The 23,710-nt window shown below is 40.1% G+C and overlaps 2 protein-coding genes across 2 annotated transcripts; one reads left to right on the top strand and one right to left on the bottom strand.

Moving 5' to 3' along the window:
* The first annotated feature begins 1,840 nt into the window (after positions 1–1,840).
* Positions 1,841–7,212, top strand: LOC128226290 (deleted in malignant brain tumors 1 protein-like). The gene is made up of 9 exons (XM_052936170.1): positions 1,841–2,021; positions 2,125–2,295; positions 2,527–2,668; positions 3,810–3,937; positions 4,489–4,641; positions 5,002–5,101; positions 5,501–5,615; positions 6,380–6,572; positions 6,932–7,212. The coding sequence occupies exons 1-9, from the start codon at positions 1,841–1,843 to the stop codon at positions 7,210–7,212; spliced, it is 1,464 nt and encodes a 487-aa protein (XP_052792130.1).
* Positions 7,213–7,777: 565 nt separating this feature from the next.
* LOC128226289 (uncharacterized) lies at positions 7,778–22,182 on the bottom strand. Its single transcript, XM_052936169.1, has 16 exons — positions 22,067–22,182; positions 21,151–21,284; positions 18,957–19,256; positions 18,501–18,639; positions 17,673–18,331; positions 17,471–17,567; positions 16,960–17,230; positions 16,070–16,239; positions 14,474–14,509; positions 14,176–14,289; positions 11,458–11,565; positions 9,154–10,118; positions 8,929–9,043; positions 8,774–8,824; positions 8,156–8,336; positions 7,778–7,982 (listed from the first exon to the last, which is right to left on the bottom strand). Exons 1-16 carry the CDS (start codon positions 22,104–22,106, stop codon positions 7,778–7,780), a joined length of 3,585 nt encoding a protein of 1,194 aa, XP_052792129.1. The 5' UTR covers positions 22,107–22,182.
* Between the last annotated feature and the right edge of the window lie 1,528 nt (positions 22,183–23,710).

Genomic DNA, 23,710 nt, shown 5'->3' with positions numbered 1-23,710 from the left:
CAGTTAGCATCTTTAAGGCAAAATATCTGAATTTATTATTGTTTAACAACTTTAATCCGTTTGAACCTCGGTTGATATATTTCTGTGCACCGTGCTTGGTACTTCAGGCGTTCTGAGATGTATATTTGGCTGTGTATGGCGTGCCTTGCCGCCTCCGCTTTACAAGGTATGTTTAATACTAGTCTATACTTTTTCATCTTCATTTACCTTATATAAACACATGAGCTAAGCTTATACTAGAAACTACATGATTTTCCCGCAAGTGCTTGAAATGTGTATACGTAACCATAAACGTTGACTTCCGGCAGCGAGCGGAGAGTGCAGCGCGACGGACAAGACGGCGGCCGCCACGGTGTACGTGAACACTTCCGCCGTTGACACCTTCACCACCCCCGGATACAGGGTTGCATACTTTTCGTAAGTGCATTTATGTTGTTAAAACTGTCCGTTAGATATGCCATGCGTATAAGAAGTTTGGAATATAATGACGAAAACGCGCGGAACGTAGCTTTTTCGGCTACATGTAACCAATAGCAACTATTTCATTTTCTCTATTTGTTTTTTGGTAAATATTATTCGTAAGCCATCGTCGACACTGCTGTTGTTGCTGCTGCTGCTGTGAGTACCGTACAGCTTCTTTTTCAATCAATAACAATCTGTAACGTGATGTGAACTGTTTCAGGAGCATGGAGTGTACTTGGCTGTTTGACGCGGGACGGACGGACGGCACGCTAGTGTTTGAGGTGCAGGAACTGCTCATGGAAAACTCCCGGAACTGTGCCTATGACTCCATCGCCTTCTATCAAGGTAAGTGCGTTTATGTAGCCTTCCATGCAAAAACTGTTGAAAAAAACAGTCATTCGTAACAAATAAGATTTTAAAGAAAACTTATTTTTTGTTTTGTTTTATTCGCTTGAAGAAAGCTATATTCATAAACATTTCGATCGATCCTTGTAATTGTTTATGCTGCGTCCCTCCGTAGAGCCAAGCCTAAAGATTAATCTTGATATAAATTTCCATTTTTTATCACCTTAAACCTACGTAAATTATGTTTGTGACATCCATCGCCAGGATCGACGTCAGGTTCACAGGTGCAGAAGTTGTGCGGGCGGGTGGTGGCGGGGTCCACCAACTCCCTGATCACTATTGATGGCCAATACGCCTTCCTCAAGATGAAGACAGACCGCAGCCGCCAGTACGCAGGCGCCAAGATCAAATATTTCTATGGCATTGAACGAAGTAGGTGGTGCTTTCAAGCGCAGTAGGTAGTCAAACCGAAACAAAATACTAGTAGATTGGTGTTATACGCATCATCTGCAATGATGTTCATCATTATTAATATTAATAAATAGTTGCAATAAGTGAACCTCATTCCTTCTGCCAACTCGTCTGGTCCAGATTACACTTACTATATACGGCACTATTAACATTGCGCTGTTTACTCCCCCCACTAACGAATCATGGAAGGCGTCTACTGCGGCCCTGACGGCGAGCCTAAACAAGACTTCATCACCTCGCTGCGTCAGGCACGCCCCGATCACACTTGTTTTTATGATTTACCAATATTATTTTGTCTTTTTCTCCTCTAGCAAATGGATCTTGCCAGGGGTCAACCGCTAGCCTAACGGCCACCCTGGAGTCTGACTTCATCACCTCACCCGGCTTTCCTGTCCTCCTAGACAGGTCAGTTACATCTTTCGGCCACTCTGACTAATGCTGTAGCCAATTGATTCTACTTGTGGTGGGCAACGGGCATGTCCGATTAATTTTGTATTTGTATTTGCATTTGTAATTGATTGTCAAGTCTCTTACCAGTCGGTGCTTCCGTTAACAAACCGTAATGTACCATATACACGCATTTGCAAATACTGATCTAAACATCGCCTCGTATGTCCTTAGCGGGGTGTCGTGCACCTGGACGATCACATGTGACGTGGGGGCGATACTGAGGCTAGGGGTCGCCTATTCCGACATGGAATATGACGCAGACTGTACTCAGCAAAACCTCATCATTTACGACGGTATGAGCAGTTTCCCGTTTGTGTTCAATTTCCGATGCATTTTGAACTGAAATCGCAATCACTTATATATGACGATTCACGTTTGTATGCGTCTGATCTGCAGGAAGTTCCACATCCGATTCCGCTCTTCTGGAGAGTTGGTGTGACTCGAGCGACGTGTACCCTAGCCAGACGTCCGTCTTCTACACTTCCGGTAACGTCGCGCACGTCACCCTGTCCTCGTCAACAGCCTCTGGGAGAGGTTTCCGGCTCACATATGTGCAAAACTCCACCGGTGTGTATAACTTAATGTTAACACATATGTTTATGAAAGATTCATTGCGTCATCGTCGGATACCCTAGTGTGACCTTTTCCGTTCCACGCCATTCGAATAGTGTATCGGAATGGCCCGACCGTCCGTGGATAATTCTTACGATAATGCTGTGTTTAGTGTTACTTGAAAAAACTGTGTATACAGTCGATGAAATTGTACTTTGGGAAAATAAAATTACTCGTCAATTCCAGCCATCACAACAACGACATCCGCACCGACGACGACGACGACGACGGAGCCCGTTCAGACCTGCTCCGCCGATCCAACGTTATTGACCGCAAACGACACGTGGAAGTACTTCCGGACACTCGAATACCCGAACTACTATCCGAAGTACGATTTATATCAGTGATACTTGTAGGGTTGGGTGATGCGGAGAGGCAGGGGTCATTTACAGTTTGTCTTATAACTTTGTCTGAATGGCTCGACTACAAAATTCAGATCAATCAGTATGTGTATACCAAGGAAATGTATTTAACGGAATATGCATTGCAATTACCCTGTCGAGAATCGAAGCCGATATCCAAGGCACCTTTATCATGCTGCTGCTGCTGCTGCTGCTGCTGCTGCTGCTGCTGAACCGTCTATTTACTGAGTTTCAAGATTCTGTATTATCTTTATATATTATTTCTGTTGCCTTCATAGCATGGCAGACACCTCGACCGTGTGGTTGTCGTCCGCGGCGGCGTCACAAGTTTATGTCCTTTCTCTTTCTTGAGCATTTATCATTCAATCTTTACATGATTACAATGTTTATAAAATATAAATGCATACTATCTCGACTGAGTTCGATCAACAGGTATACCACTCTTGTGTGATATATGGCCACTGAAGCGTCAACGTTCGACAGAATTCACGTTGTCCGCTCTCTAGCTATAACTTGAGCATTCCTAACCAAACGTGGTCACAATCTTCATGCGCATACTACCCCAACCTTGAGATCACATTCTTAAATATGGGGTTAAAGCCCTTGAATTCTCAAAAAAGTACCAAAATCACTTTTATTGCTTATGGGCATACCTTTTCGTCGGAGTTCGATCAACAGCCATATCACATTATTCAATCTGGAAAAATGGCACTTAAATTGTCAGAAATTTGCAAAAATCACTTTGCCACCTCTTTATCTTGACCATTTGTTATCGGGCCAATCTTTACTACAATTGGTTGCTATCTTTAAGAGGATAACATCTCGAACAATTCCATCAACAGCCAAGTAACACTATTCATCTTCAATAAAACATTGGAACTTATTGCTCTAGTTACAAGACTCGTTCTCATAATAAATAATTGTTTAATCTTTTTCCGTTCAAAAAAGTAGGCGTTCCAAGCCAGCGACATGTGCATTTCGCGGACTTCTTGTTAATGGATAATTTACGTAATTAATACTGACTTATATGCATTCAATTAAAATGCATTCTACGGAATATTATATAATAGCAAGCAGCGTTCAAACATGTCGGTGTATATATTTCAGCGGAGTGGTGTGCAAGTGGCTTGTGGAGGCGGAAGTTGGGTTCGCAATCAATCTGACGTTTGTCGACTCTTTTCTGCAACCCTCCTACGAATCATGCCTTAACGGAGACTACGTTAACATCTATGATGGTACATATATGCTCAACTGGGGATACCTTAGTCGTAAACATTACGTACGGTTCTTACTTGTGCTTTGAAACACCCGTAAAGTTTCAGGCAGAATCTATGCATGAGGTTTTTATTGAAACGCAGTTACGCCCAAAATGGTGTTAAGCATAGAAGGTTACGGTCTTAAGCCTTACAGTCTTTATTGATACGTGGCCCAGTAGTCTATAACTAACCTTATATCTTCTCATTTGCTTCAGTATTGTTGTTCAGTATTTACTTTACTGTGGGTTCTAAAACGGATGGTTCAATTGTCTAGAAAGCAATGATAAGTTTTTGTTTGTTTTAAAACATGGTCTTCATGTTGCTGAAAGCTATATATATATATATATATAAGTTTGAGATTGGCATAGCACATGTACCATGCGATATGCCTTTGCGGTTTGCATTTGTGAAAAGTGAAAGGTCAACACACTCTGCTATTTTAATAGCATGCTTATAAAAACAAGAAACAACAGAATTCAATTCTACTCAGTTAACCGTAATGTTTGTGTTATCCGGCTATTGTGTTACAGGTGACAGTCCCTCCGACCCGCTGTTGTTGACGTTCTGCGGAAACGAGGTGCCGGAGGTCCGCAGCACTGGACGCTTCCTTTACGTAACGTTCACGTCAGACTCCACCGTAAACTACCGCGGGTTCAACGCCAAATACATGACCGAACTATCCGGTAGCACGCTTTATCTCAACTAAAACGCATCACTGAAACGTTTTCTGTACCTTGTTTGCACACTGTTACCCAACCTTGAGTAGTTTAAACTTACTTATTTTTCTACGCTTGTTAAGGAAGTTACTAATATATCAAATTAGGCTAAATAACTCTCGTTGGCGCGATGTTGTGCGAGAGGGTTGTCCTGCGTTGTTGGGTAAGTCGGAGTGCCCGGAGAAAACCCACTTGCTCATCTTGGTGACCAACAACCAAACTGACTAATGAAAGGACACGCATTATCTTTGATAAAATACATCTCCGAACATTTGACCAGGATATAATTCATGAAACAATACAGGGTGACATTTTCTTCCTTCACAGAAATACCTCTCTGCGTCACGACTGATATCTACGCTAACCTGACGGCCACCACGGAGTACCAAAACTTCACGTCGCCTGGATACCCGGACCAGTACAACAAGTAAGGAGTAAACGACATTTTAAACAGAAGCTTTCTTCGTATAACAGTGTAACTAAGAACAGGGGTTCTAACAGTGACAGCTGATAATTGTTAATTGTTTTCTGGGTCATTTATATTTATTTCAAGGTGTTTCCCACAGTTTGTGATGCAAATGTCCGTGCAAAAAAGGATCTGTACAACGGAACACTAGTTCAAAGCTCTCAATCCGGATTTCAGGATTGACCCTGAACCTAAACTCCCAGGAATGTGGACAAAGTGCCAATCTTTTGAGCCATCAGTATTCAACAGAGCAAATAATACTGTAACAAGATGCTATCTCTATATTTTTAAAGGAAGTTCAAATGTTGTGCCTTCTCAACGCTCGTTCAAGAACTCCTTGTTTTCGGTGTTTCATTGCAGCTCCATGACCATATACTGGCTGATCGAGAACTTGAACCAGACACAGGAAGTGGCGGTCGAGGTGTTGGATGCCGATATCGAAATCAGCCTCAACTGTATCTACGACAGGCTGATCGTATATAACGGTAAATGGTCGCATGTTTAAAACTAAATATTATATGCCTGAACATTTAAAAGGTTATGATTAGTTCTCTTTCGGTTTCACAAAGCGTACTATAGGTTTATCCTTTGTCCGTTCGGAATGTTTTAATTTTTAGATCAAAGCAAATCTCAAGAATCATTCAAGCTAGGTTTATGAACTGGGTACATTTAGTTTGTTACATGATTGTACATGTAGAAATACAAAAGAGCACGTCGTTTTATGTTTTGTCAAACACACAATTTTATTTAAAACAAATGTCGGACAAATTTTCATATTTATAAAAAATATCGTTGACACGGCAAGGGAAATACATGTAATGAAATACCTCACGAAGTAAAAAAGTAAAGCCTTCGAGTTTCAGTTCTTTGGACACTTGTAGTCGCAATGGTAATGATAATAATCAAAATACCATACAAGTTAAGATTATACTATATGTGCCACCCATTATGTCACATGCGACAATGAAGAAGTTTAAAATAGTAATAACTAAAGCAACACTTGCAATAGGAACAAAATAAATAAGAAATGAAACGCAAGTTTTTGCAAAGATTATTTTCACTTGCTTGGCATTAACACCAGCAGGGGACTATTTCATTGTAGCAATACTCGGTGACTTTTTGTCATCCATTCTATTATTCCGTGTCTTACTTAGAATCAACGGAACGTACCGTATATGATTATGTTAACATTACTCATAATTTTTCTAACTTTATAATTATGTTTAAACACATTACCAGTGGCTCATAAAACGTGTTAAGATCTTGTCGAATGTGCCAGGTCCATGTCAGACGTACCCGGTGTTGGGTCGCACGTGCGGCACGGACACGCAAACAGTGTACAGTTCCGGCGCCTTCACCCTGGTCGCCTTCAAGACGGACGCCACCACCAGCGGCGCCGGGTTCAATGTCAGATACTACCTTACGGACGTCGGTACGAAAGACATGATCGTGATTTTCCAGTGCTTCATTTCTTTGTCCATGTGCTGTACATGCAATAGTTTATACCTGCCGTATTCACCAAACGTCTCTCATTGTAAAAGAATCAATTACTCAATATCGCCGAAAGCTTGTTGCAATCAAACTGCCTTTTTTGAACAACAACAGTATGATGCTTTGCCGGACAAACCCATAATGTATGATGTGCAAAATATTTGCAAGTCTGCATATTTAACAATGATTTTTTGCCTGATCTGTGAAAAGAACTTTAACTCACATCTGTTCAGGAATGGGAAATGAATTTAAAACAGTGGACTTGTAAATAATTAATTTTAACTCAATGACATGTTTCAGACGAGGACGATGACCTGAGCACCCTGATAATCACGGGTATCGTGGTCGGTGCGGTGGTCGGCGGGCTAGTGGTGGTTGGCCTTGCAGGTTTCGCCGGATATAAGTGGTACCGCCACCGCACGCAGCACCGCCGCCGCCCGGGGTCCACCTCAACCAGCCGCTCGTCATCCATGTCATCGCTTGCCAGCCTCCAGCGCCGCCCCCGCTACAACATCACTTCTGGTAGAACCCCCACCGTCAGCGAGCTTCTGAAGATTCCCAAACATGTCCTTTACAAGTAGAAGCCATTGTTTATCACAGTATCATGATTTAACTGTTTAGTGACTTATTCATTTCATTACGTGGCAGCGATGTTTTCGACATTAAAAATGTATTCAGTTCAGCTCGAACCATGATAAAAAATACTAATTTGCAGCATTCTATGATTGTGAGGTTGGTAACTGATTGTGATACATTTTATCAATATTCCTGTTCATGATTTAGTATTGTATTATTTATTTTGATGTTTTGTTTTTGTTCATTAATCATATTAGACTAGTGTTTTTGTATGAAATAAACATTAACTCAAACTTAACTTAATCGTATGTAATAAATACACAAACTTTATTTCGGCACGGATTTACTGGTAAAACGTTATAACAATGTATTTATTCACACAAAATCAACACTCAGTTAAAACCATTTGGTCGTTTCTTGTAACTTTGTTTAAAACACAAAATACAGTTTATGTGACAGAAGTAAAAAAAAAACAACACCCTTTGATTCAAAACTTATGTCCCAAAATAGGATGAACGCACGAACAAAACATCGACGGACGAATTCGGTTTCCTGGTGACCACAGCTCTATTAGTTACGGTTACCTTCCTCTACGCCAGGCCGGAAGTACCTGTAGAGGCGAATTGCGTCGATTGCGCCGATGAGGACGAACGGCAGGGCTATGAAAATAACCGCTACCGTGCCAATGGACGAAGACGACGTCCGGTCATCCTCCGCACTAACGTGTTCCGCTGTCGTAGATGAAAGCTCATTCACGTCCATCTTCAGCGCTTCTCTGGGAAAAGATTCATGCTCGTTACTAGTGACATTAACATTAATCACGAATAAGAAATATCTACCGATGCATTAAAATGGAATACACTTGTAAATGCCAAACGTGTAAAATTATATGAACTTGGAAATGAAAAAAAAGCCAAGCATTTCAACCTCAAGACAAATAACACGTACATGTAATACTGCACTGCCTGTCTATTATGTTCCTCTTGCCCCTGCTCACCGAGTGCCTGGTACTCCGCCAGCGAGCCCGCCCACTCGCAGCTGCACGCGCATTCCTTCCAGCAACCAGTAGTTCGGTTAACCGGGGCAATGGAACACTCGGGATCCGGAGGCGGCATTAAAGTCGAATAACCTGAAACAGTCTTAGATTAAGGAGCAACCGCACGGAAACAACACTACCAAATTACAAGTTGTAGTTGACGATCAATGTACAGTGCCGTAGCTACACTGAGGCACACCGAGGCTGCCTCGGTGTTTTTATGGGGCATATAACAATTTCTATAGCTCTAAAAATAACTCTTTTCGACTTTCTTCATTTGCCTCAATGTACACAAATCATTTACAAAAGATACTCCAGAATGAGGAAATCGCTTCTTGCAAACAAAATTCCGGGGAGGCATGCCCCCGGACCCCCATAGACCGTTCTGCCTCGGGTTTTTTTAAGTCTGGCTACGGCACTGATGTACATTTATGTTGTTCTTAAATATTCTTTAAAATACAATACTTTAAAAAGGATAGAAATCTCATAATCAATAATAAATTTCAAATTTAAACCAATGATCACCACACCTGTTACTATTGTCGCGCAGTCCTCGCCATACGCCCCGTCAAGGTCTGTATCTGAAAACAAAACAACCTGTTCTGTTAACAGTCACTCCAGGTAAGATACACAAAGGCAGTCGGAATAATTTCTTTCCAAATATTCTGATAGCAGCGGTTGTTACCATTATTGAGAGCGCCGTATGTCGAAGTGCATGTTGGTTCTTCGTCCGGAAGGCCGTCACAGTCGCCATCCACCCCGTCTCCGGCCGTCCCCGCTCCCAACACGCAAAGGCCCGCCTATAATTATGGGTATAAACAATTTTTGGAGACAAAAAACACGACGACACTTGAAATAGACACCATCATTATGGCCGTGTTATATTCAGAAATAAAACAATGTGTCTTACCTGAAAGCTGTCCACAAACTGGCGGGTGGTCGATGTCAAATCAAAGATCGCGGAGTAGTCCGTACTGGACGCAAGGCCATATTCCTTAAGAGACGAGGTCACGGTGTAATCATACACATGTTTACTCGTGTTACCAGGATCAGTGATGTTGGAAGTCACACCCTCGGGATTAACGTAATGTACTGTTGGGGAGGAGTTGGGCATGTAGACAAGCGGTGTACCAGCAAAGCTCGTCACAGGCGGAACGAAACTGATATGGCCCTCGTGTAAACCAGATTCATTGTAATGGAGCAAAGCAACGAGGATCGGAAACGACGAATTCACGGTGTAAGAGACGCCGGAATCTATGTCAAATTCAATGTAATCTCCACGTTCATCGAGAACGTAGGCACCATTGAAGTCCCCACTGACGCGAACCAGAGTGTTGTCATTGTTCGTCACCACCTTGAGCTTGGCTGACAGGCCTGGGTAGCGGAAAGCTGGAGTTCGGTGTTCGACTCCCCAGGACCGGACGGGTGGGAGCTGGTACGCGGTTTCTCCGATAGACGCGGACGAATCTGTTCCGCATATCACCACAACAGGCGCCCCCGTGTTTGACTTGATCAAAGAACCTGTTTGGCTCTCATTGAATACATGCCGCAAAACTACACCATGTGACGACAATGGCGGGTTCGATTTCGTGTATATTGAAATTCTAATATGTGGCAGTGAAGAAACAATACTGCAATATAGGTCGTCATTCGCAGTGCCAAATGAAAGGGTTACATATTCACTGCCGAGTGCATCAACGGGAAGAAGAGGACTGACCGAGTAAGATGACACCCTCTGGTAGACTACAACATCGTCGCTGGCGAAAATAAACGTGTTTTGACCTGTTGACCCGTATTGGGAAACAAACATTCCCGGTGTGCTCGTCTCTTTGCGCGACCATCTATCCATCAATCGCTGGTGCCTCGTAATCATGCCTGGAAATAAAAACCAACGCATAAATATTTAGCCTTTTTTATAATTTCCAAATAAATGACAGACTGTTGATAAACATGTTTAAAGAAAAGCTTGGTGATAATAGTCGTAAAAACAACAATAAGTTTACCTCGACATAACAGTGTGTGTATACCACGTGATAAATTGGGTCATAAATGCTACGTCGGAAGGTAATATTTTGATTTGAAAAAAAGACTTTAAACAAAGATAACTTCACTATTTCTTTACCATTTTAAATAAAACAAAGCGCAGTCTACGCCGCTTAAGGAGCCCTGCCTTCGGCCTAATACCAGAGTTTGATTGCGAGTTTAATTTCTTTAAACACTTCAACAAACCTTTTCACAGTACGACCGTCTGACGGAGCACTGTCAAAACATGATTTTGGAAACAGGTTAATTTGTCGAAGAGTTTGATGAAACTAATGACTTTATCAAACTTCGGTAATAAATCAAATGCAGGGCTCTTTAAGCGGCATAGACTGCCCTTTGTTTCATTTAAAATGGCGGTGTAAAAGAAAAGTTATCTTTGATTTAAGTGTTCATTTTAAGCTTCCGACGTAGCATATATGACGTAATTTATCACGTGGTATACACACACTGATAAAGATAACAGGGTGTAGAGGACCGTATATCTACAAAACACTGAGGGATAACAATAAGGCGTAAATAAGCCGTATATCTACAAGGCAAGGTAAAGATAACAAGGTGTAAAGTAACCATATATCTACAAGACATGTGAACTATTATAAGGCTTTAAGTAACCATATATCTTCAAGAACCTTGAAAGATAACAAGGTGTAAAGTAACCGTATAAAATTGATTATCTACAAGACATGTGAAAGATAAAAAGGCGTAAAATTACCATATACATGTATCTACAAGACATTTGAAAGATAACAGTGCGTAAAGTAACCGTATATATAAATATATAAGGCATATGAAAGATAACAAGGCGTAAATGTTCGAGCCCCATCTTTTCCTGCAACCTGACGACGCCCCCTTACAGCTGTGGCGTAACATGTACATGTATATCTACAGCACAGGTGGAAGATAGGCCGTGAAGGAGAAGTATTTCCCCATTCCCCACCTGGATTTCCGGTCATTTGACCAAAGGAAGAAACTTTTATTCTCCACTCCGGACCGTTGAAAATATTGTTAATCTAGGTTGAAGCAAAAAGACAACGGAGCGGAGATTAATCGTCTATCTACAAGGCAACTGAGACATGACAGGTCGAGGAGATACAGTAAATATACTAGGAAGCTGGAAGATTTAAGATGAAAAGCTTACCATCAAAACATCTTGAACCTCTCTAATACTTACCAACATACGGATCAAATGTGTTGTCGATTTCAACAAGGCTCAATTCAAATTGTTTCCCCACATCATCTGACACTGCCACAAACATCCTTCCTGAGCTGTCTGGAACACCTGTATATTTACATTATATCGCTATCATATCGGAAACCGTTTTGTATACTGAAAATAGCATAATTATTAAAGTTATTAATAAGGCGAGTTCATATTGTAATGCCCGAGGTCAAGCACGAAGGGCGAAGGCCAATACCGCTGAGTGAGTGTCAACTCGGTCAATAAGAAATCTGAATTTCTGAATATCGTATCATCTTGAACATGTTATTCATGCAATTTAATATGAATACATGTTTTCTCAGAAAAACAAAAAACATCAACAACCAAAAACAAAGATTAAAATAAACATTTCATAGACCGACTACTACAACTTTATTTTAGAACATTGCACAATTAATACTTAAATCTCGAAAAGCAAAAAACATCTTTGGAACAAAGTTTTATTTAAGATATATGCATGTGTACTTACACATAACACTTTGTCATGTATAACTACCTTTAACTTGTAAGTTTCAGTTTTATATTAAACACAGTCACACTCTACAGTTATGTACACATACATGTTCATGTAGTTATGATTAGCTTCATTTGACCTAGCCACTCATCAATTCTTTAAAAGAAAAAGATAATGCAGTTTATAATATAAGTAGGTTTTTATGACATTTAAAAGACTGAGAATTATTAGTAACCAAGAATCCAAGAAATGGCTTTTAATAACCAGCTTCATGAATGGTTGTTGTTCCGGATAGTCAGAGCTATTTGCTCCAGTTTAGGGAAAGAAGCAGTGAAATATTACCTGAGACCTATCAGGTTTCTTTATGTGTTTATTTCTTCTTTCTCGACATCAAGCAAATAGTTTCTAGTATTAAAATTGCAATTAATTCATTAAACGCCTTAATTGAAATGTTAAAAGAAACATATACATTAAGTATAATACTCATTCTGCTTGTGACTTACAATACATAATTTATCTGTCGTTAACAAATATCAGTATTCAAAAACTATTCATATTTAACATCTAAAATGAAGTATTTGAACTGTGTTTTTGTCATTACAATTTTAACACGTAACTGAAAAAGTTACGCAAAACACCATTGGGAGTTTTCCTGAGAAAAAGGAACCCATTTCCTTGTCCGGAGTAAATGTAAATGGAAACTGTGCCCCCAAGTGGCTGTTGCACTACACATTACTGCACACGGATTTATTCTATAGCTTCATTCATTTACATTCATATTGTTTTCAGTGCACTGCACTGTAGGAGCGGAGATATCTTTTCCGTATTGCATAAACCATCTATAATGTCGGAATATTCGGTTAGTAGCTCCATTGATGGAGCGCTATAATTATGTATCGACATTTGCAGTATTCTTTCAACCAGCCTATGCTGCTAGTTCAGTTGGTGGTCGCCACTAGAACGCATTCTATGGCACGTGGGAATTCTGGGGAGGGATTGGCAAAAATCAGATAACCCGGTGTCATTTCATGGATTGCATTTTTTAATTCCTTGAACGTCGAATATTTCAAAAACCTAAAGCTTCACATCATCATCCAATTTCTGTTTTGAAAATTTAGCTGTATCCAACAATGGTATCGAAAAGTCAAAAACCAACGTTATATTCCAACGACTTACTTTCAAATCCTGTCAAAAACGTTATATGGTGGGCATTTTTCGAAAATTTGAAGTCGAAAAATTCTAACCGACAATGAATAATTTATTATAAACAAGAGCAGATATCAAAATATATGAGTATCGTTATTCTTTTCAATAACAGTATGGGTCTTATTTACGAGACATAATCTTAAATGTTTTAGTATCTATTTTTTTTTTTCGCTTAAAGTTCAAAAACAACAACAAAAACAATATGTTTCCACGTCGAAATAAAACAAGTAACAACAACAACAAATATTACAGAAGTTAACAAACATGTTTTCAACAAATTTGTCGATGGTATCTATGACTGTGTTCCATAGCAACGATCGAATGAAATGTTCTCTACTGCAATAAATACCGTAACATCGAGAAAGAAGTAGTTTTTTAAAATAACTTCTGCTTCTATAACTCTTGTGTCTGGTCAACTTTGACTAATGCAAATAGTTAAACCAATCCATAAGATTTTATAATTTTGCTTTGAAGCTAGAAAATAATCAATTTATGACAATTAAAAGCAGCATATTTAATGTTTGCACACACTTCGTTCAAACTCTGTACTTTAAATATAACGACGGTTATAGCAATGGCAATTCATCATCAAGTGTGTCTAAAGAAAAAAATCTTAAGTGCATTTCCTGAACATTATGTCTCTGTATATGAAATGTTCGATACCAAATGATCTAAAGCATACATGTACATACAGTTTTCAATATGCATTTAAAACCGTCTTAGTATTTCGAAAACATAATTTACATAACTAGTATTGTACCAATACACATACAGTGACTATACATTGTGCTTTATTATCGGAGAGTTATCGTCCATCAACAGAATTTATCTGCCGACATTCCGACCCAAACCGATATATCCGGCCATGCTGACTATTTTTTAAGGCTGTAAAACTATTTCGGTCAAACCTCACAGTTTCTGTTCTACTCATAAACTAGTTATATATGATTCCAATACTGTGGTTTGAATACCGTAATATGAGATACGTGGTCCATCCATGTATTACTTACATACGCCGCAGAATCGTGGGCAGTTCTGGGCGACCCAGTCCGTGTACTGTGTGTTAGTGCACAAGTCCTCCTGGTAGTGCTTGCAGTTCGACACACTGTCCTGGCAACGCCAGTCTGGGAAATATGTTACATCATCATCATCATCATCATCATCATCATCCTCTAAATTTTCGTTATGATCATATTGGAAGTATGCTAATAAAGGTAAAAATAGGAAGTCAAATTGTATTTAACCACGACATCGACATGCATCAATATTTAGATCAATATAAGTTAATGGTAAAATAAATATCCTCACCGGAAACAAACTTTCCGCAGTCATATCGGTACAGATCTAAAACAAATCATTGAAAACAAACATCGTTATATATATATATATATATATATATATACTCGGCCTTAAAGGTCCTATTGGATGATATATAACTAAAACATGCGTGCAAACATTTTTTTTGGTATGATATCATATGAAAGAAGATTTTAAGCCAGTTATACTGCTCCCGAATTCGAAATGAATTAACGTTTTGTTCTAAGCCTCTTATACCCATGAAAAAGTCAAATCTTTATCAATATTCAAACAAACTCAAATATCAACCTTATAATGCAAATAAGTGATAACCTTCTTGTCGTGTACATTCGATAACATAGTCAGTGTTAAAAGTGAAAGAAATTTGCAATATAAAGCGACACAAGTGAAAAACATTTTAATGTGTGTATTTTAGACTGTCAACTATTTCCTAACATTAGATGGTCCATCTACGACCTACGAGTTACGCGCCAAATCCATTCATTAATTGCCATGTCGTTATACTCTATATGATTCCCTACCCCGTGTGAGATGTGGTATGAGAGCGAGTTGATTTTGGTTCGCATGAAGGTGGTCTTTGTATACATTTCGGAAAAATATAAGAAATGGTGTTCCATCCAGTCCATGGTTCAATCCCCGACTTGATATCAACTTACGTCCTCACGGTGACAGGACAGCAGTGGCGCATTATACTCACCAAACCAGACCAGTGCCTCTGTGAGGATCATGGTTCAAATCTCCGACTTGTTATCAACTTACGCCCTCAAAGTGTCAGAACATGACGCATTATACTCACCATACCAGACCTGTGCCTCTGTGAGGATCATGATTCTAATCCCCGACTTGTTATCAACTTACGTCCTCACAGTGCCAGAACATGACGCATTATACTCACCATACCAGACCTGTGCCTCTGTGAGGATCATGGTTCAAATCTCCGACTTGTTATCAACTAACGCCCTCAAAGTTTCAGAACATGACGCATTATACTCACCATACCAGACCTGTGCCTCTGTGAGGATCATGGTTCAAATCTCCGACTTGACATCAACTTACGTCCTCACAGTGCCAGAACATGACACATTATACTCACCATACGAGACCTGTGTCTCTGTGAAGATCATGGTTCAAATCCTGACTTGTTATCAACTTACGCCCTCACAGTGCCAGAACATGACGCATTATACTCACCATACCAGACCTGTGTCTCTGTGAGGATCATGGTTCAAATCTCCGACTTGACATCAACTTACGTCCTCACGGTACCAGCACATGGAGCATTATACTCACCATACCAGACCTGTGCCTCCGTGAGGTTCATGGTTCTAATCCCCGACTTGACATCAACTTACGTCCTCACAGTGCCAGCACATGGAGCATTATACTCACCATACCAGACCTGTGTCTCTGTGAGGTCCATGATTCTAATCCCCGACTTGACATCAACTTACGTCCTCACAGTGCCAGCACATGGAGCATTATACTCACCATACCAGACCTGTGCCTCTGTGAGGTTCATGGTTCTAATCCCCGACTTGACATCAACTTACGTCCTCACAGTGCCAGCACATGGAGCATTATACTCACCATACCAGACCTGTGCCTCTGTGAGTGTGTGTGTAACGATCATCTGTGTGAAGTTAATTGTGACAGGGTTCATCTTGACGGTGGCCCCAACACAGTCGGCGCCCGGCCAGTGGCCCACGTTCATACACAGAGCGCTCCCGGACCGCAGCACCCAGTAAAACATCACGTCTCTGTAACACGGGCAACACCAGCACGTGGTATTTCAGTCAGTCAGTGACTTTTATGTGAAATATATAATTATTTGCGGACATGCCACATATTATACGATTTGTATTATAGAACGTTTACCAATTGTGGTGGCTGATATCTGCCACCTCCAACTTGTCGGAGCACGAACGACACAAATTGCATTTGTCGTATTGGCGTCCTATAGTGATCGTTCTGGCGCGACAGCCCTCGATCGACCGTTCTGGTTGTCAGTGCCCTAATATAGGCTATATTGATCGATCTGGCGTATTGGCGCCCTATATTGAGCGTTCTGGTTGTCAGCGCCCTATATTGATCGACCTGGCGTATTAGCGATCTATATTGAGCATTCTGGCTGTCGGCACCTTATTTTAATCGAATTGGCGTTTTGGCGCCATATATTGAAAACAATGAGGGAGCCAATACACATTTCTCTTACATACCAGAACGCCAAATAAAATATGCATTTGTTTGACGTGTTGGTGCGGAGTCAATTAGACGAATACAACATTTGTCATCCTGGCGTCAATGCATGGTGGCCGCCATTAAGCCCGAACAATATAGCAAAAACCAGCCAACATAATTTATGATTTGTTGTTGTTTTATACTGCATGCATTTGGAAACCTATATGTTAGTAAGAAGCATGAATTAATATGTGCAATGCTGTTTGAACATTTTAACACGAATGTCAGCGTTCACAAACCTTGAGCAGTTAAAGGACCCGATGTTTCCAGGCTTCCCAGAATCCATCGGTTTACAGCCGCCACTATCACAGTGGACGAGCGTCATGTGACCAGAATTAAGCTGCAGGTTAATTGCCTCGTCCGTCACATTCTCGTCTCGGAGCTTCACGTTCACCTCGCTGCACGTACGCACTCGCAGTAACAACAACCGAAAGCCGTTGACATTCACTAAAGAAGCTCCAAGTGTGCCATTCGTAACCTCCTTATCACTCATAGGTACAACTGTGTTTTCTGGAAAGAATACTTTGAACTAAGTATCGGTAAGATTTTCAGATTCCGATTTTATTATCATCGTCATCCACGATTAATTTCTCCGGATGGTGTTCATCCGACGATGCGATATTATCTATCTTTGCTTCTTCATATTTACAATATTAACAATGGTCTACATAAAACATTAACGCCTTGTAAACGCAAGCGTCTATCTATGTATGTAATGTTTATAGCAAACAGGAAGGTGTGTCTTCAAACCTGTACATAAGTCCTCATCAATCCGACCGTTGCAGTTGTTGTCCACCCCGTCCCCCGGAAACATGTACGCCAGGTATGACGCACAGAGCTCGCTGGCCTAGAATAAACAACCTTTAGTGTAAACCAGTTACAAAGGAGAATACGAAAAGGGGTATATCTGGTATCAAATAAATGCCAATGGAAACCGACATCTTTCACAAACCTGTATTAGCAACGGCGACATGCTGGTCATAGTGTTATTGCAACGGATAATGCCACCGAAGTTCAGGTTTGAAAGTTCCGATATAATTTGCGGGTTCACTTGTGTTGAACGCCAGACGTCGAAATCGGTGAATTTCAGACTCTCAGTTGTCACAATATCTAAAGAGGACAAAGATATGGAAGCGCTCTTCGGGGCGATATACTGCACACTCACATTGTGTGTGCCCGCTTGCGGACACTTGAGAACCGCTGTTGACTGGAACTGGTCCAAAGCTGGCACTATTGACATCGCAACAGAATCAAAAATGGAAGTATATATGTTCGAGTCCGTAAATCCGACGTACAAAACGACCTGAACGCTCTTGTCAGCTTTGATGTGCGAGACTTCACCTTTAAACAACATTCTCCTAATTGTCATACCCTTCCTTGGTATGAGCACACTCAGGAAGCCGCTCATTTCAATTGTGGTTCTCTGGTGAGCGGCCGTGATGTGCACGATGTTGGTGTGGGAGTCATCGGAAGCGGGCACAAGGAACTCTTGGCTCCAGCCGTTCAAGGGAACAAGTTGCTCCATAAAGTGGACGGACCGGTCGCCGGCTCCCGGGAACGACCTCGTGCCGGACACAACAGACACAGGTTTGTCGGTGAAGATGTGTGTACCTGTAATTCAAGCAATGAACTTAATGGAACAAAGTTGAAACTAACTTAATGTTTTGAGAAAAGAGCTGAACTATAAATCCAAGTGTAAAAGGATAAACTGAAACCCGGGCATCTGTAGTACGTATGCAATATATAAGTATTGAAACGGAATCTAATAAAAGTACTTGACCAGTGAGATCCTGTGGGGTCTCAATCTGGAGAACTTCCGGGTATGTGAGGGTGAGGCTGGTGTGCGTGTGACTAAGCCATTTGAGTGGTCCCACACAGAGCACCACTTCCGTCGTCTCCGCCGGAAGCGAAACGTACACCTGCGGATCATGACAAGTATTACTTTTCATATCTATGGCATGCGCAAATCAAACAAGGACCATGTTGATAAATAATAATAATAATAGTGAGCAGTCTCCCAAAATTATTCTGCATAAATACATACTTTATAAGCATGAAGTACGCAGGTACTGAGTAATGTATAGCAAAAACAACCAATTTACCAAACCGGTGAATAATAAATACCGGTTACAGAAGCTTAAACCAAAAGAGTTTCTCTCGATTTTAACCCTTCAAATATTGATTATACATGTATTGAGAGACCCCAGTGACCTAATATATGAAATCTTAATCTGACCTCTGTTAATCCTGGCTTGGTGGTCGCCACCGCTACCTGACAGATGCCGCCCGCGTCACAGAACGTACTAATGAGATATTCCGTGCCTATGTCGTTGGATGCGAGCGGTCTGAAGCCTTCGTTGTCACTGGAAGTGGCGGTCACAAAAAGGAAGTCGATGCCTTTTGTTGCCGACACGTGCAGGCTGCCGTTTCCTACAGCAGAGCCTTGGGTGATGGCACTTTGGGGAATGGTATAGGAGCGCACTGTTGTTGTCAAGTACTCCACCGAGAGTGTCTGGTTTATCATAGAGGAATTTCCCTGGTCAAGAAAAAAATAGTTGGTTTTATCGTTTATTTCATGCATATATATGGGTAAAAGAGTTTGGTTGAATGACTTAACTGTAAGTCCAGGTTCATACGTAGCATGTGCAAATCCAAATCTCTCCTCAGGGTATGTCGTCAAACAAAAGTGGCAATAGAAATTAAGAAAGCACCAGAAATGCGAAGAATAAACAGAAAATTTGATGTTTTCAGTGCACGGTCGTATTTTACTTCATTCATAGAAATTGAAAATTAATATGTTTTCTATCGCCACTCGTGAAATAATATACGATCTTACACTGAATTCAAGAAGTAACCTCAATTTCGTACCCTTTTGGACCAGTAAAGCTGCGCTGATTTCAAATGAGCAAGAAAAACTTGTTCAAACAAATGTTTAGTACAATCAAAGAAAGGTTTCCGTTCTAACCACGGAAAACATTCTTTGTTTACTTTCAACACCTGCATTGAAAATAATATAACATAGATTTTGACAAACTTGTGAACTCCGTCCATCTATATACGTACCGGATGTATACCACTAACGTTAGACGTCGATTGATCAACATACGTCTGTAGCGTTTCATGAAGACGAATGTCAGAAGTGACGGTTAAATGTGGAAGAACGTCTGTAGAGTTTAATGTGGACATTATCTGTTGTGTTTAATGTGGATGTACGTCTGTAGCGTTTATTGCAAACGTACGTCTGTAGCGTTAAATGCAAACGTACAAATGTAGTGTGTAATGCAGATGTACGTCTGTAGCGTTTTATGCAGAAATACGCCTGTAGTGTTAAATGCAGATGAACGTCTGTAGCGTTTAACGCAGACGTACGTATGTAGCGTTTAATGTGGATGTACGTCTGTATCGTTTAATGTAGATGTACATCTGAAGCGTCTAAGGCAGATGTACGCCTTTAGAGTTTAATGCAGATGTACGTCTGAAGCGTCTTATGCAGATGTACGTCTGTAGAGTTTATTGCAGATGTACGTCTGAAGATTCTAATGCAAATGTACGTCTGTAGCGTTTAATGTGTATATACGTCTGAAGCGTTTAATGAAGACGTATGTCTGAATCGTCTAATGCAGATGTACGTCTGAAGCGTCTTATGCAGATGTACGTCTTTAGCGATTAATGTGGATATAAGTCTGTAGCGTTTAATGCAGATGTACGTCTGAAGTGTTTAAGGCAGACGTACAGGCAGACGTGTGTATCGTTTAATTCAGATGTACGCCTATAGCGTTTGATATGGAGCTACATCTGTAGCGGGAATGCTGACGCACATATGTAGTATAGACGTAAGTATTCAGCGTTTGTTGTGGGTGTACGTCTGTAGACGTAACATGTGTTTATAAAAAAAAATGAAAAAAGGAAATTTAACACAACTTTGTGTGACGGTTTTTGAGTTAGCCTGACATGATGACGTTACGTCATAGCGTTTAATGGGACGTACGTCGTAACGTTTAATGTGGACGTACGTCTGTGGTGTTTAATGTGGACGTACGTCGTAGCGTTTAATCTGGACGTCCGTCTGTGGTGTTTAATGTATACGTACGTCTATGGTGTTTATTGTGGACATATGTCTGTACCATTTAACATAGACGTTCTCCGATCGTTGATTGTTGATGTAGTGGTTTGTGTTAAATTTTCAGGGATATACTTTAAACAAAGTGCTACGGTCATTTTACATTTTAGTTTAAAGTATTGTGAAGGTTTTAACTTTACAAAAAACTCTTAGATTTGTTTGATCGATAAAAGACGGATTATCAGATCAAATACATATGATAAATTGCTTTCAGTATCTTTTTTAACTCTGGATTCTAAAGCTTGCAACTGCTGCTGATCATGAAAGTAGATTTTGAACTATACTTAAAAATAGTTTTTAATGGACCCACCTGTGTATAGATGATAGTGACGGAAGTGTTATCTTTTGTAGCGGTAATGGACAGGTCCATTATGACGTCACTTCCTATCCCGGGAATTGGAATAACGTATTCCGATGGTGCCATATTTATGTCGTCGACGTATACTGCAGTGAACATATTTAGAATTGTATTATCGTACTTTCTTCGAGGAAATGCACTTAAATAATTACGTATTGTGTTATGTTTCGCATCGCTGTTTCGACTGAGCTAGTGGAATTTGACACAAAAAAAACCTTACATTGACGTTATACTTTTTTTATGTCAATTTCCTGTGGAGGGAGCAGTCTGTTATCTGTTCATAATATTTTTATTTTGTCAAATTAAGATTAATATCATGATCGTTTTCTTGAAATTACTTAAATCCACTTTCTTTATCATTTCCATTTCTGTAAAATTACACAAGCATACACCTACTGAAATGTTAAAAGGTCATCTTTTTGAGTGAAAAATGTAGAGGATTAGACATTAGTGTGCACGATAAAAGGTAGATTTCAAGTTCTTAAAATATCATTCGAGTGAACTACATAAGTTAACAGTCCTAATTTTACAATTTGCTTCATTGCGCAACTTCCATTTGATGGACATAGTGAATACCGTATTTCTTTTTCATAGTATTGTGAGTGTGCATGTTGACCAGGAATTACATTTTAGAATATTTAGAAATGACTCTGCATCTAAAAGCAATACACTTAACCAAACTGCACAGCTTTAAAACTTGCGCTGGATAACGCAAACCTAAGAAAGACGAAACACATGCTTTGGTGAAGCAAAAGAATCCGGCCTATAGCGAAAGAAAAGCTTCAAACAAATTTAAATTTTAACCAACACTAAAATACAAATAAATCATTCGAAGAATATATCGAATACATCGGTTGTCTTAACTTACCATAAAAAAGCAATACACTCCATAGTATAAGCAAATTCATTTTTCACAACCATTTACTTAGATATTAATATGTTTATGTGGAATTATTTTCCAACTCCTCAATGTAACTGTCGCTTATGTTTGCTTGTCAACAATACAGAGCACGGTTGCTTGGTGAAAGATTTTCCACGAAATCTAAGTCAAATAAAGCCAATGGTATCTAGAATTCGCTGGAACGATTTATCTTGTTGACATTTGATGTTCAATCATTGTATTTAAATAGAAGTCACTTTATTTGTCAATGTTGCTCTCTCGTTTGTAAACATAATTGTCCATTTCTGCCAATAATCCGGAAGCTTAAGTTGCAGACTTTAAAGGCCCATGTAATCCCAGCAGGTTGTTGTAATGACAGGTTAGGTATTTCTGAGCATTTTAAAATAGTTATGTGTAATCCTGACGGTGTCGTGTTCTTATGCTTATTGCGGCCGTTTGACAGCCAGTTTGTTAGTACTGAATAGTAATATGTTACGAGGATAACAAACTCCTGTGCAGTATATAGTTTTGACATTCAATACATGTCGTTCCCACTCACTGTGGTTCCCAGTCTAGTTCGCAGTTGCCATTGCTAGCCCTTACGTATTTAGGAGCAATACCATCGTCGGCAACCACGGTTCTTTCGTTACACTTCATATATAAAGCATATCGCAGTAGTGTCTTTTTTGGAGGGGGTGGGGGTGGGAGGGGGGGGGGGTTATCCGGCGATGAAGCAATACATACAACTTGAAGGTAAACTATTTCAGAACATTTTGAAACCATATAAAGGTAATCTTGATGGCAGAAATAAAAGTATGAATGTTAATAGGAAAATAATAAAGAAAAATAGATGGTTGGTACCGAGATGGAGGAAGTTTATCCCGCGAGCGAGATGTCAGAAACGTGCGCCATCGTGAGAATTCAGAAACGTGCGTCATCGTCGGACGTTAGAAACGTGCGCCATCATTAGACGTCAGAAACGTGCGTGATCGTGAGACGTCAAAAACGTAAAACGTACATAACGGAGACAGCAGTTTTCGTTTTCGTTTACGACTTGGTTATTGAGTTGTAATGGATTATACCTTATTTTTTAAGTAAACATAAAGGCACTAAATAAGCATAGTTGAAGTGGATTACGGTGCAAATAAGCGATGCATCGCCTATGAATGTAACTGAGAATGACGTATTTCGTAAATGGTGTCTCAATTGCCGACTATATCCTGTCTACATATGCCATAAATAAAGCCGTACGAATTATCTCCCTTGAACACTCATGTTGTCGCAAAAATTAATCGCCACATAAACACTCAGAAAATGAAAAAAAGTATGCCTTACAAAGACAGCAGGGGCAAACAATGCATTGTTTTAGGAAGCATCAACAGTCAGCCAGATGTTTGTCGATGGAAAAAGCCAATTTGTGACACTCACATGCATTGCCACTTTTTAATTCCATTGTTTACCGGATGTCCCTTCAAGTGGTTGAGAGTAAGGTTTGTTCCCACTTTGCCAACCATTAATTGCCTCCAATTAAAGTAACTACCAATTTTGTCCTCGCACCTCCAACTTACCTGTATTTTCACCATTAGACTGGCACCCAAATTTATTTGTAGTTGAAATTAACTTATAATCCTT

Source organism: Mya arenaria, chromosome 3 (genome assembly GCF_026914265.1).
Source record: "Mya arenaria isolate MELC-2E11 chromosome 3, ASM2691426v1".
NCBI lineage: Eukaryota > Metazoa > Mollusca > Bivalvia > Myida > Myidae > Mya > Mya arenaria.
The sequence above is the reverse complement of the archived record's forward strand: the minus strand, read 5'-3'. Positions and strand labels throughout refer to the sequence as shown.

What these genes read in the sequence shown, in the direction of transcription:
- LOC128226290 (XM_052936170.1), top strand. Translation starts at nt 1,841, where the DNA reads ATGTACCATATACACGCATTTGCAAATACTGATCTAAACATCGCCTCG. An exon ending in AAACCTCATCATTTACGACG is followed by an intron (nt 2,022 to 2,124) that starts GTATGAGCAGTT and finishes TCTGATCTGCAG; the next exon opens with GAAGTTCCACATCCGATTCC. An exon ending in CTACGTTAACATCTATGATG is followed by an intron (nt 3,938 to 4,488) that starts GTACATATATGC and finishes ATTGTGTTACAG; the next exon opens with GTGACAGTCCCTCCGACCCG.
- LOC128226289 (XM_052936169.1), bottom strand. Translation starts at nt 22,106, where the DNA reads ATGAATTTGCTTATACTATGGAGTGTATTGCTTTTTTATG. An exon ending in TGTCGCCGTTGCTAATACAG is followed by an intron (nt 17,568 to 17,672) that starts GTTTGTGAAAGA and finishes TGTTTATTCTAG; the next exon opens with GCCAGCGAGCTCTGTGCGTC. An exon ending in AGTTTGTGGACAGCTTTCAG is followed by an intron (nt 9,044 to 9,153) that starts GTAAGACACATT and finishes CCATAATTATAG; the next exon opens with GCGGGCCTTTGCGTGTTGGG.